At 41.1% G+C, this 14,838-nt stretch overlaps 1 protein-coding gene across 1 annotated transcript in view; it reads right to left on the bottom strand.

The window, feature by feature from the left end:
• LOC141131741 (uncharacterized) overlaps window positions 1–14,838 on the bottom strand; it is a 105,414-nt gene that overhangs the window by 43,749 nt on the left and 46,827 nt on the right. The window contains exons 8-11 of the mRNA XM_073619365.1: window positions 12,181–12,366; window positions 10,576–10,678; window positions 9,837–9,978; window positions 5,882–6,065 (exon numbers count right to left, since the gene is read on the bottom strand). Coding sequence (XP_073475466.1) covers window positions 5,882–6,065; window positions 9,837–9,978; window positions 10,576–10,678; window positions 12,181–12,366 — 615 coding nt within the window. The remainder of the gene's footprint in view (window positions 1–5,881; window positions 6,066–9,836; window positions 9,979–10,575; window positions 10,679–12,180; window positions 12,367–14,838) is intronic.

The following is a 14,838-nucleotide window of genomic DNA, read 5'->3' on the forward strand; positions in this document are numbered from 1 at the left end:
ATACGTGTGTCAAACATGGAATTAATTGGCTGGAGAATGGTTTGTAATACTCCCTGATCAAACCATCTGGTCCAGGGGCTTTCCCCAATGGTAATGAGTTTATCGTTGCTAGAATCTCCTGCTCAGTGAATGGATCGTTCAGGAAGGTTAATTGTGTCTCAGTCAGTCTCGGAAGCTTAATTTGTTGCAGAAATGAATCAATATCCTCATTTGAGGGTTGAAATGTGGTTGAGTCTTGTCTGATATTGTAGAGGTCACTATAGTAGTCACTAAACGCGTTAGCAATGTCTTGGGGAATAGTCAGTCAGTTTCTCTGTGTGGGTGGAATAAGTGGGTTATTTTTGTCTTAGTCCTTTTTCCTTTCAGGCGTTGCGCCAATTTTTTTTTCCAGCTTTGTTAGAGGTGGAATAAGGTGGCTTTAATTTTGCGCTGTACGTGTTCGAAGGAGTTGAGTAGTGCCCTCAATTCCTGCCTTAGTGACAGCAGTTGGGCCAGTTGTGTTGGGTTTAGATTAGATTTGTGCAAGGTCTCAATGTTTGCAATTTGTGTGGTCAAATCATCTGTACGCTGCGTCTTCTTCCTACACAGGGAACTTAATTTCATTATAACCCCTCGAATAACAGCTTTGTTCGCATTTCATACCATGACGGGATCTTGCCACTATTGAGGTCAAAATATTCTTTTAGATGTTCCTTAATTTCCTGCGAGTGGTTTGGATGTTGCAATACGCAATTATAGGTGCGCCAGAGAAACGTATTTCGCTGGCTGTGTCATTTATAGAGATTGCGATTGGGGCGTGGTCTGACCACGTCATGGTGTGGATAACAGATGCGCTGATTTTTTGTAACAACCACTTATCAGTAAGAAACATGTCTATTCTTCAGTACGATTTATGGTACGGTGAAAAATAGGTGTAGGATTTTTCAGACCCGTGATGACATCTGCAGACATCAAATATATCCTGTGATGCGAGGAATTGCTTCAAGAGAGACTCTTCTTTTGGCTGCTGAAGTTGTAGTTCATGTATCCATGTGGATATCCGCTACCAGGTCGATGTCACCACAAATGATTAGGTGTCCTTACTTATGGCTTTCCGGAAGCTCATCTGGTGAGTATTGGGATAGAGATAGATAGATAGATATATATATATATATATATATATATATATATATATATATATATATATATATATATATATATATATTATATATATATTATATATATATATATCACACTTATATACTTGATTTTGTTAAGGGTACAAATTAGAATTATTTATCTACCTTGCGGGTCAGAGATCTTTTGGAGCAGGTGGAAGTCGAGTACTTTTTATAGCAACGAGGACTCCTCTTTTTTGATGTGTAGGTAGCGTGGTAAATATAGGAGTATTTGTTATTGGAACAAAGGGCAGTAGATTTGGGTAGTAAGTGCGTCTCTTGGACACAGACAATGTCACTATTGAGTCTATCAGCTGTGTGCCATAAAGAGTGCCGTTTGGTTGGGTGATTCAGGCCTTTGGCATTGAGTGATAAGATGGTGAACGTAATTCTTGGCTGTCGTTGGAGCGTGTGGTGGGAAGTAGATTGTAAGTGTTTACCAGTTAGTTGTCAATAGGTGGCGAGGAAGTTTTACATAATCTGTGGATGTAGATCCGCTGGGTGAAATAGTTCACAAAGTTGCGGTTTTAGTTCTAGAGCTGCGAGAAAAAGCAATAAGTCAAAGCAATGTTATGAACAATTATAACTGTTGAGAACGTTCCTGCTAGGTAGTGTTGTACGATACAGGAAAGGAGGCAGCGTGCGTGAGCAAGAAAAAGCTGGATACAGCCAAGCCGCTATGGGGGGGAAACAGTTAATAACTGAGAAGAACTTACACAATGAACAGTGAACAGTGAGGGAAAGATATTGTTGTGTTTGTAGGGCCATCAGATCAGGTGTTGGTCTGTGGATGGTAACCTTTGGTCCCCTGTTGCCTGCGAGATTGCGAGGGTCTGCGTTGCTGTAGAGGTAGGACATCCACTTTGGGGGGCTCCGGTATGATGCCCCAGTCGTGCAGGAGGTGAATGCCTTTCTGTAGAACATCAAATGGTATGGGTGAAGCCATTCCCTCTGACGAGGAGAGTCGCAGGGTAACGCCACTTGTACACAATTTTGTGGTTGTGGAGACCTTTTGTGACAGGGTTTAGATTCCGAGTTGTAGCGTGTACCTGGAGAGGTCTGGGTACAACTAGACACCCTCGTAAGGTCTGGGCAATGGTGTTTTAGACCTGGCTTCATACATCATTTTTTCTTTAATATGAAAGAAGTGTACCCTCATGAGCACATCTCTTGGCACAGATGCTACTAGATGAGGGGGCTTTGCGATTCTATGTATCCTGTCTATAATGATGTCACTGGGTGAAGAGTCAGGCAGAATGGCGCGTATGAGGTCTTTGGCGTACTTGTGTAGGTCTGTTAGTATAGCTTCAGGGACCCCCTGCAATTTAATGGTATTACGTCTGGAACAGTCTTCTAAATCGCCCAGCTTGGCCCGGACTTACTCCTGTTCCTCCCTGACCTCATCATACATGTCAATAAGATCATTCACTGTCGTTGTGCACTCCGCCCTTCCTTTTTCAACCGTAGTAACTCTGTGGCACATGCAACTCATATCATTATTGATCTTATGAAACAGGGAGGAGAGGTCTGTCATCAGGGATGACTGCAGTGACATGAGCATGTCCTTTAATGTGGTCTCCATGACTGGCTGCCCTGTGGTGGGAAAGGATGCCATTGAGTTATGCAAGGCCTGGTTGGACTGAAGTGGATTGAAGGCCCGGGCCTCGATTGTGGCCTGAGGCGGCCGTGGGAGCGGTGCATCCATCTGCATCCAGGCCTTGGCAGGGCTACTGGTAAGGGGATCCGCCTCTGGGTCTTGTGTGGGGGACAGGGGGAGTTTAGAGATGCATATTTCCCCCGATTCTCGTCCAGGTCTGTATAAGCCTCTTGCGGCGCAGCCTGGCCGCCGCCATCTTGGATCTCACTGAAACATGAAGGTGGTCAGCTTCTTGGGCTTAAATTCCCCCATCCGTTTGCGGGACATCGGCGGGGTCTTACTGCAGCTCCGGGACGAATTTGGTGGCGTTTCGCCGTCTCTGGTGGGCCTGAGTCGCTCCGTTTGTTTCCCTCACTGAGGAGCTGTTAAAATTACGCGGCCATCTTCGGCGCTGGCTAGCCACGCCCCCCCGGCAAGTCATCTTTGAAAAAGAATAGCCAAGGCCAAAATCTGCCCTTTGATGGTGCTCAAACCAAATACTGGATAAAAAGACAGTATTCATCCCACGTCCTCTGGTGGAATTGAGAGCTGGGTTTGGACTTGGAAACCAAGGTGTGAAAGAAATGAAGGGAAATATTGTCTCTGGTGTCAAAGGCACATCTGCATATGTGTCTACAAAGGAGCTAAAGGGCCTCCTCACAAGACCAACACTTCGTCCAAAGTATCCTTCACATATGCACTGACAGAAGGCCTTATCCTGGATATATGGTGTAATGCACACAAGCCAGAGGTCTCCAAAAACTTTCAAAAACTAAAAGGCCAGTTTGCTGCCCTTCAAACTTAAGGGGAGCCAGACTGGCCAGCAGGAGTAAAAAATATTATAGACTTGGTGTCTGTGGGAGGAATAGTACCCAATTGTAGGTGTCTGTGGGAGGAATAGTACCCAATTGTAGGTGTCTGTGGGAGGAATAGTGCAACATATCAGTGGAAGATTGGTACCCCAAAAGCTGGATAAAAAAGGCAAAGGGCCACATCTGCCCATCGGGCTACCATTTGGAGATCCCAAAGAAGCAGCCGCCACCCAGTTCCTGCTGGCAACCACACTGGAATGTATTGCGAACCAAGCTCATTGTTAAGCCTGCAGGGATCAGTGCACCAGCACATGAACTCCCCGCAGCTGACCTACTGTGGCTCTCCCAACAGCCCAAGATATTAAAGGACTAATCCCTATGCAAGTTTTCACCTTACCAGTGGGCATACCCCCCTAGGGGGCCTTCAGTGACAAGGCTCCACTGCAAATGCACAACAGCCCCAGGCCATGCGGCTACCACAATGCACCACTTGCCAAGGAGAGTACCTGAATATTACAGGCCGGCCCTGCATCTTCTTTCTGGTGGGGTCTGGGTAAAATTACCCAAGGCACAGCTAAGAAGTCAATTTGTAAAGCTGCAAAAATAGAAGCCGCATTGGCCATGTAACAGCTGTCAATCTTTCTGGAGGAGTCTTGAGAAAAGCAGAGAGAAGCTGTCCATCTATCCCACAAAAAAAGGACATGGGAGTGGGGAGGGGTTATACAGGGTTGTTCTTACAATTTTTTTGCCATTGCCCAATGCCAGTGGGGTTTCAGAGCTCAGTCATGGTAGGAGTGAGCTGTAATGGCTGGGAGTGTCTTAGTAACAAGGCAAGGGATAATGCCTTGCCTGGGAGTTATTGGGCCAGGTTTCAAGAACTCTGACTAAATGGCCATAGGTGTAGGCCATTTACAAAAGCTGCACAGTTTATTTCTTTTATCTACAAACAGCCCTTACCTGCATAAACAGTTTTTTGTGAAGAACTAACCCTTTAAAGGCTGATACCCATTGTATGTTGTCATGTACATTTAAGTATTTTCACATGACAAAAAAAAGTAAAAAGTAAAGTGTCAAAGTAAAAACCATTATACAAATATTTAATTGCATGCTGTATATGTACAAGCAGCACCTGAAAAGGTATAAGTGTCATCTAAAAACAAATCCTGCGACTTGTGTGCACAAATCCATAATTTTGTTTTTACATTTCTTGAAGACATACAAGCTTATAAAAAACATCAGTTATAAGACTGGGGAAGATGGCAAAGATTTAAAGCGGTATTAAACCCAAAAGCAAACTATTATTGCATTGACCGCTTTAACCCCCTCCTACACTCCAACTCATAACCCGATGCTTAGGTCTCCTGCTGTTCTGTGTAATCTTTTTATCAAGGTGTTGTGTTTATCGTTGAGTGTCTTTCTCCAATGGTTAATTGAATAACTTATCCTTTGTTTGCTAATCCTCCTCAAGTAATTAGTCTGGTGTCAACTTTGCCTTGTTAGCCATTACCTCAATATGTAATATTTGTTCATGTGGGGACTGCCCCTGTTTTGAAGTGTATACAAATCTGTATTTCTGTTCAATAAAAGTGATGCCTTTGGTTTTGACCTCAACATCTTGTCTGTGTACGATAGCTTGGGGTAAAGGGTTGGCATTAGCAAATTGGTCTGCTGGAAGAATTTGGCCGACAGGAAACACTGTTTGGCGGAGGCACCCAGGCGGTCCGTATTGTCTGTATTAGGTTTTCTTTTCAAGGCTTTCTTGCATTTTCATCTAGTGATTCAGCCAGTAACTGAATTTCAACAAAAAAAGCTCTTACAGTTACAGGGATGACACAAACCATTTAACACTGGCAGGGGTAGTTATAATGAACAGCTCTTATGTAAAATCTTTATCCCAAGAGAAAAAAAAAAAAAAAAAAAAAATTGCTGAAGCGGATTCGAAAGTATTAGCTGGAGTTGTGCTTCAGTTTGTTACTGTATTTAAAACGTGCTATTACTTCTAACACTCCCCTCCCCCAGACTGACAATGCTGCTCCCCAAATCTGCCCCCTATGCCCAGAGTAGTGTCTGTACAATACAGGAGGCGTGTTGCTGGCCAGATCACGGAGGGAAAAAAAAAAACTGATTCAGCCACCACAACCAATGGTTGGTAAGCTGCAAAATATTACATTTTGGGTTTATTACCGCTTTTTAAACTTACATTAAAGCAATGCACCAAGCCAGGATGACAAATTCTGCAATATTAAAACTGTATTCAAGACAGGTCAAAGACTCACGGGAACAAAGAGGACACACCCCAGCAATGTGCCAGTCAGAGCAGACTTCACCACCTCTTCATAGCACTTGTTCTCTTCTCGTGCCCCCTTAATCAGTGCAGTGATGTAGAAAGTCAGTTCAATGATTGAGCCAAATGTAGCATTCACCACAGCTCCCAGTGCAAAGTTGCTCTGAGCAGATATACTATATGATGCCATAAAATGACGAGAAATAAAAAAGGAAACAAGTTATACAACTGTAGCTAGAGAATATATGAAGAATAAGACTTGGCAGAAGTCATCCTCCAATTTCCAAAAAAAAAAAAAAAAAAAAAAAAAAAAAAAAAAAAAAAAAAAAAAAAAAAAGGTAAACCTACACTGAGGGCAAATATAAAAAGGATAGCACTTTTGATCTCCTGAAATGTTGGTTGCTGCTGTCCTCAATACCCAGAGTCACTGACCTGGAACAAGCAAAGTTAATATATCTGCTCTCCATTTCTGTTCTGGCTCAGTGGCCAAAGTCAGCCAAGCAGCGAAACCATTTCCCTCAATACAAGTTACCTTGAAAACAAATATGAAACATGCTGTACACCAATTACAAGCAGTATTCAAAACCTGAGAAGATGGGGAAAAAAAATAAAAAAAATTTTTTTTTAAATTCAGTTGGGGGATCAGGGCATAAGCAACCAATTACTTCAGTGGACCAAACACGTGACCTTCCTTGACCCCTAAAACTTAAAGTAGAACACTATAGGCACAACTTTTTTCATTTTGGATAGAGTAAGGGAGGGTTATAACCTGAGATTTTTTTTTCTCACCATCTGTCTCATTGCGCAGGTTCCCTTCACTTTGTGTCCCATAGTCAGACAGGAAACCCCTGCAAATTCAGATAGTTTATTGGGGACCCCCAAGTCACCAGAACTAGTGTCCCCATAGGAAGATTGCCCCACTTTCCTGGGGACAACCCAAAATTTGGAATTTGCTTTTATTTTCACTTTTAATGAGAATGGTAAGCAGGACAGAGGGGGAATCTCCATAACCGGGGGCGTGGGGGTGTCACAGACCGCAAAAAAAAAAAAAAAAAAAAAAAAAAAAAAAACCCACACACCACACAACACAGCCCAGAAAACAAACTGACAAGCTTTCTCCAGTCTATCCAAAATTTAAAAAAGAAAAAAGGGAAATAAAAAAAAAAAAAACAAAAAAAAAAAAAAAAAAAAAAAACACATTACACCCGTCACATGGGTTTGCTGATCAAATCTGTCTATTGGCTTTTCAAGTGGACCTGATCAGAAGCTTCATGCAATTCTATGTGCAGGCGGATGTAAAAAAAAAAAAAAAAAAAAAAAAAGTGTCCACTGTTCAGGTAAAATACAGCCGTGGCCAAAAGTTTTGAAAATGACACAAAATATTAAAATTTAATTTTCACAAAATCTGCTGCCTCTGTATTTATGATGGTAATTTGTATGTTATACTCCAAATTGTTATGACGAGTGATCAGATGAATTCCCTCTTTGCCATGAATATGAACTTAATCCCATAAAAAAATTCCACTGCATTTGTAAAGAAGGCTTTAGGGTGCCCAAGAGAGTCCAGAAAGTGCCAGGACTGTTTCCTACAGTTGATTCAGCTGCGGGATCGGGACCACCAGTGCAGAGCTTGCTCAGGAATGGCAGCAGGCAGGTATGAGTGCATCTGCATGCACAGGGAGGCCAAGACTTTGAGGATGGCCTGGTGTCATGAAGGACAGCAAAGAATCCACTTCTCTCAATGAAAAACATCAGTGTCAGACATTCTGCAAAGGTACAGGGATTGGACTGCCAAGGACTGGGGTAAAGTAATTTTCTCTGACGAATCCCCTTTCCGATTGTTTGGGGCATCCGGAAAAAACCTTGTCTGGAGAAGAAGAGGTGAGCGCTACCATCAGTCCTTGAAGAATGGTACAAACACATCCTCCGAGAGAAAACTTGTCCCAACCATCCAAGAACAGTTTGGTGATAAACAATGCTTTTTCCAGCATGGAGCACCCTGCCATAGGGTGAAATTGATACCCAAGTGGCTTGGGGAACGAAAATTCAGGGTCCATGACCAGAAAACTCCCCAGACCTTAATCCCATTGAGAACTTGTGGTCAATCCTTGAGACAGGTAAAAAAAAAAAAAAAAAAAAAAAAAAAAAAAAAAAAAAACACAACCAAACAACCCACAATAAGACAAACTCCAAGCATTGATTATGCAAGAATGAGCTGCCATTAATTAGGATGTGGCCCAGAAGTTGATTGACAGCATGCCATGGCAAAATGCAGGGGTCTTGAAAAAGAAGGACCAGCAATGCAAATATTGACTCTTTGCATAAACTTGTAATTGTCAATAAAAGCCTTTGACACTTGTGAAATGTTTGTAATTATACTTTAGTATACCATAGGAACATCTGACAAAAAGATCTAAAAAAACACTGAAGCAGCAGAATTTGTGAAAATGTATATTTGCGTCAGTCTCAAAACTTTTGGCCACGGCGGTCCATAAAATAGAAAAAGGTCTATTCTGTTTTTCAAAACCACCCCCTTCCATTGAACAAGCCAATGACATACATATTTTGGAGTCAGTGAGGTCATTCAACTCTGATTCTCTATACAACAAAGGCAGATCATGGCAGGTGGGTAAGCACATAAAAAGGTGCTATCCTGAACATTAAAGTACTTTGTCTCAGTACTTTAGCCCAGATTAAACAGATAAAATCAATGGGCTTCCTCTTGGAGAATTTAAATATTAAAAAGCCTTAATGGGTGGGTGGTCATCCCAAGAAAGTATTTGGAGACCACCCTGGTTAATGCCCACATGTCATGCTAAGCCACCATGATTGAAAACTGAAATCTGAGAAATGAAACGGGTAGATTAGGAACGGTCAGGCTAGGGAGAAAAGTGCTAGATTATGGTGGACATCCTCCAGCCGGGAAAAAAAGGTTGCCTGTCAGACATGCTGTAGCTTCTAATGCCCACAACTAGCAACTTGCAGTGTGTAGTAAAAACAGAGTAAGCACTCTCAGTACATTAGAAGAGCCTGTACAACAGAAGAAGAGCCTGTACAAATGTAGAAGAGTGAAGGTAAGACTAGATTTCAGCTTCAAAAACACAAAACCCATATACTTGCCTCAAAACTATCCACTCCCCGTTCAGCCCTAAAATGTTACCAAAGACAGAAAAATGCTGCACTAATCTTAGCACCAGGAATTGGTGCAACACAAAAGACCAAGTACTAAGGAAGGCCACATGTGATCCATTTTCCAGTGGGTCGAACGAAAGAAAATGGATTGCTTCATTCCCATAAAGCTATGGTGTCCTGACAGTGGGAGAGTCCCCCACAGTCAGGCACTGATCGAGTGAAAACTTTCAAACAGGTTGGTAGTACAGAAGCTGATCGAGAGATTGACTTCTGTACAACCAGTATGGCCATAGATGGATTGAAATTCGGCTGGTCCCTGGTGAACCAGCCAAATTTTGATCCATCTATAGCCAGCTTAAGTTGGAACCCCTGTGCTAAATATGTTCTGCTGTTGCTACCAGCCTATCAACTATTAAAAATAATAATAAAAATAAAATATTTTTAGTTTCAAATGTTGTTTTCTAAACAATTAAAATGGGTAATAAAAAATACAAAAAGTGCAATATCTACATTAGGTCCAGAGCCCACTTATAAATGTAAATGTTTATTTACACTTTAAAGTGTTAGTCATATACATCCTCACCTAAATGCACCACACATTTGAGATATCCACATGAAAACATGTAGATTTAATTGTGCCTACAATCCTGCCAAAACAAGTAAAAAAAATAAATAAAAAACCCACACGTAAATGTGAATACAGTTAAATGAACATGACAGTAACGTCTGTTCACTTTGTCTGGAATTCTCAAATGCCTCAATTGTTTGTTGCTTCATGATGCATATAGTAACAGTTTTATGTATAAAGCCCTTACCTTGCAATTGCCATTCCAATATAGTAGGAAAGTGGCATTATGGAGAGCAGTGAGAGAGTAAATTTCACAGGTGAACTGGCGTAATAATTGTGCACGTCAACATAGCCAAGAACCAGTGACACAATCACCAACACAATTAAGTCTGTAAGAGCTAGTTAAGGAGATAGTTTTCCCTAGATCCAGGAAACCAAAAGCACTAGAATAATTCATTTATCTCCAGGTTTTTGCTTGTTAACTTATCTCATTTAAAACAAGCATCAACTGCAAAAAGGGTCTAGAGATGTTAGCCACAAACTAAAAAAAAAAAATTATAATAATATATATATATATATATATATATATATATATATATATATATATATATATATATATATATATATATATACACACATATACACACACACATATATATACATACACATTGATTGTTACATGAAAACAAAAAAATGCCAGAAAAAGCCTGGGGAGTCAAAATAAGTTACCATAATTAGGGCTTCAAAAGATGTCTTTTGGATTAAGAAGCAGCCCGACATTTGCTGTCACCAAGCATCATTTAATTAAAGCCACATAAAGTTTTTGACTGAAAGGACACTTGTTCTTCATTAGAGAATTACAGTACCGAAACAAAATAAATTTGCAGGACAGGCAAATAGCATTTGTAAAAATGGGCAAGCAACAGCAGCACCAATATTTCTTTCTAAGCACAGGTCTCCTTGTTGATTCTTCAAGAAAAGGATACTAACTGAAAATACATTGAGTCCATCCACAGCATACTTGTAGTAATATACATTAATGGCATGATAGCAACAGAGAATGACTTCTGCATGATGGTGATCTTCTACCTAGAAATTAGAAAAGAGATATGCATCACAAAAGTACTCATCGCAGCTGTGAATCTCTAGTCAATGGTATAGAAAAACAAAAATACAAAAACACCTCCATGTCGAATATAAAAAGTGGTAACCACCCAAAGTGTATGGGTACCTAAAAGTGCAGATGAGGTATCCTAGTGAAGTTAACCTCAAGACTGTCCTGGGCATGCTATACACCATGCCAGCTGTAATTTGACCTCAAGCTTGTAGGCAGATGCAGTCTGCTGTTTCCACGTCAGGTGGCGCTCAACTTCAGCGGAAATGCAGAGGGAGAGAAAGTCATGAGGAACATGGTTCCTCTGGTTTCCTAAGTCACTGGAGCAGTGATCCGATTGGATGTTGGCTGCCCATACGACTCTGGCAGAATCGGTTTAAGACCCTGGCCCATGGGTTTGGCATGCATTTGCGTGCAGGTAGTGTATGGAGAAATTACCCATCTGTCAGGGACAGAATTAGCAGCAGGAAAAAGTTCCAGATGAGGGAAAGCTTAGGGCTCACAATCCTACAGACATCTTCATGTTTGAGTATGAGATGGTCCCTCCAGACAGATGCTGTCAATTTGGCTGATACCTGCTCTGCTACACGCTGTTGGAATTTGTAAGTGCTCCTGGTTGTATCCTATTCCACCTGGTTTGTGGTGAACAGTTTTGCTTTAACTACAAGCTCTACTAATTGTACCTGGACTGTGTGTGTTCTCACAGCTGCACCCACCCACAAGCTCTAGAATAGCATAGAAATCTAAAGAGATGAGGACGCTACAACATCCCGGTCTACAAAACACAGGTCTTCTTCTTGCATGGATCTTTGAATATACACATACTGTGTATCAGAAAGGGTATTTGCCAATACTATACTATAGCAGGAAAGTATTCAAGATTCAATCAATTTTTTTTTCCAGTTCTGCAAGGAATGACTCCCAAATCATAAGTGAGAAAGTTCAAAAAATTTCCTAAAATTATACTCTAAATCAGATTTCCAATAGTGCCATATAACTGCTCTTAGAGCACCAAGAACAGCCAACTGGAGGAATTCCCTTATTTGTATGTCCACCAAAACTTTTTTCAGCTTAAGATAGCATAGGGAAGGATTAGAATTCTTGCCAAGTTTTTACTGCATCTCGGGGCTCCATTATTTCCTCTCATCTTGTCTCATGCAACAATGATGATTTTTGATTGTATTCTGTGCAGTGACCTGTACGTTGCGCACTCCTGAGCCCTGCACTTTGTGTGTTAGGCTCAGACACTGTGGTATGTGTGTCCCATGTATAGGGTGAGTAGGCTCAGTTTTTTTTTTTGTATACATACCAGGTCCCTTTAAGCCCCTCCTACTGTTAGTTCAATTAGGGTCACACCAAAAATTTGGGGTGGTGCAATATGCCTGCCACTGTATTTTAGTTATTTGTGTATGTGGGTTTTGAAAAATGACTGACCCCCAGGTGCCAGATATGCCAAATAGACCACCAAGCTTCGTACCTTTTTTGTCCATCGGATGTGTACGTGTTCTGGAGGCATTAACAAAACCTTAGATAGAATCCTGGCATTCATCTTGGAGATTGGGATGAAGACGATTAGAAGCCAAGAGATTAAGCATGCTAACCCATGGACTACTGCAAGCAATGGAAATCCTACCAAGAGCCACACATAAGTGCTGATTCGCCACTAAAGAAAAAAAAAAAAAAAAAAAACCCACATGCTCAAATTTTCATTTAAAAAAAATAAAATCATTAAGCGCTAAAAACTGGCAGTCATAAAAGGACATATAGTCTTGTCATAAATAATGTAAGAAAATGACCGGATCCCAGTGCAGCTGCCAACTTCTGTAAAAAGTAGACAAAATTAAGCAACAAATGCAGCGCTCGATGGGACTAGTACCAAAAGAACTTTAGCGGTGATAGTGCTCAATATAGTTTGTTTATTGGATGCACAATTAGATTAAAAAACAACTGTCAGATGAAAATGATGTAGTTAAAATCAGACAAAATAAAAATCACTCATAGTTGAAGTACTTCGGAAAATAATATATATATATATATATATATATATATATATATATATATATATATATATATATATATATATATATATATATATATATATATATATATATATATATATATATATTTATTACCGCCACACCTCCTGGTAACAAGGGGTTAACATCAATAGGTGCACTCCATTGTCCAGATAATGACCGGATAGCTCAATGTGTAGGGAAAAAAGCCAGTGGAGTGGAGAAACAGTTCTCTTGAGTACAACTACTGGTTAATGACAGGTGTCAAACTCACTGTGCTGCGGAAGGTGTATTATAGTCCACGCTGCTGGGTGTTGACAAACAGGCAGGCTAATCCAGCGAGCTATAATCTGGTGTCCTAGATGGCATTCTGAGTGACATGCACTAGCTCCAAGGACCCGGAAACGAAGTTCATAGCCAGAAATGAGGAGTGTCCTGGTGTTGGGCGGATTGCAGGCTCGTTGTTGCTGTGACGACCGTGACTTACATGTTTCACGCCCTGCGCTTTATCAAAGTCACGGGAGTCACAGCAATAAGGGATTATATAGGTATATATAGTGGGGATGGAAAGTATTCAGACCCCCTTAAATTTTTCACTCTGTTATATTGCAGCCATTTGCTACAATCATTTAAGTTCATTTTTTTCCTCATTAATGTACACACAGCACCCCATATTGACAGAAAAACACAGAATTGTTGACATTTTTGCAGATTAAAAAAGAAAAACTGAAATATCACATGGTCCTAAGTATTCAGACCCTTTGCTCAGTATTTAGTAGAAGCACCCTTTTGATCTAATACAGCCATAGAGTCTTTTTAGGAAAGATGCAACAAGTTTTTCACACCTGGATTTGGGGATCCTCTGCCATTCCTCCTTGCAGATCCTCTCCAGTTCTGTCAGGTTGGATGGTAAACAGCCATTTTTAGGTCTCTCCAGAATAGCTCAATTGGGTTTAGGTCAGGGCTCTGGCTGGGCCATTCAAGAACAGTCACTGAGTTGTTGTGAAGCCACTCCTTCGTTATTTTATTTCTGTGTAGGGTCGTCTTGTTGGAAGGCAAACCTTCGGCCCAGTCTGAGGTCCTGAGCACTCTGGAGAAGTTTTTCGTCCAGGATATCCCTGTACTTGGCCGCATTCATCTTTCCCTCAATTGCAACCAGTCGTCCTGTCCCTGCAGCTGAAAAACACCCCCACAGCATGATGCTGCCACCACCATGCTTCACTGTTGGGACTGTATTGGACAGGTGATGAGCAATGCCTGGTTTTCTCCACACATACCGCTTAGAATTAAGACCAAAAAGTTCTATCTTGGTCTCATCAGACCAGAGAATATTATTTCTCACCATCTTGGAGTCCTTCAGGTGTTTTTTAGCAAACTCCATGCGGGCTTTCACGTGTCTTGCACTGAGGAGAGGCTTCCGTCGGGCCACTCTGCCATAAGGCCCTGACTGGTGGAGGGCTGCAGTGATGGTTGACTTTCTACAACTTTCTCTAATCTCTGACTGCATCTCTGGAGCTCAACTACCGTGATCTTTTGGGTTCTTCTTTACCTCTCTCACCAAGGCTCTTCTCCCCAGATAGCTCAGTTTGGCCAGACGGACAGCTCTAGGAAGGGTTCTGGTCATCCCAAACGTCTTCCATTTAAGGATTATGGAGGCCATTGTGCTCTTAGGAACCTTAAGTGCAGCAGAAATTGTTTTGTAACCTTGGCCAGATCTGTGCCTTGCCACAATTCTGTCTGAGCTCTTCAGGCAGTTAATTTGACCTCATGATTCTCATTTGCTCTGACATGCACTGTGAGCTGTAAGGTCTTATATAGACAGGTGTGTGGCTTTCCTAATCAAATCCAATCAGTATAAGCAAACACAGTTGGACTCAAATGAAGGTGTAGAACCATCTCAAGGATGATCAGAAGAAATGGACAGCACCTGAGTTAAATATATGAGTGTCACAGCAAAGGGTCTGAATACTTAGGACCATGTGATTTCAGTTTCTTTAATAAATCTGCAAAAGTGTCAACAATTGTGTTTTTCTGTCAATATGGGGTGCTATGTGTACATTGAGGGAAAAAAAAAAAAAAAAAAAAAATTAAAATGATTTTAGCAAATGGCTGCAATATAA

This window comes from Aquarana catesbeiana, linkage group LG03 (genome assembly GCF_042186555.1).
Source record: "Aquarana catesbeiana isolate 2022-GZ linkage group LG03, ASM4218655v1, whole genome shotgun sequence".
NCBI classification, from domain to species: Eukaryota; Metazoa; Chordata; class Amphibia; order Anura; family Ranidae; genus Aquarana; species Aquarana catesbeiana.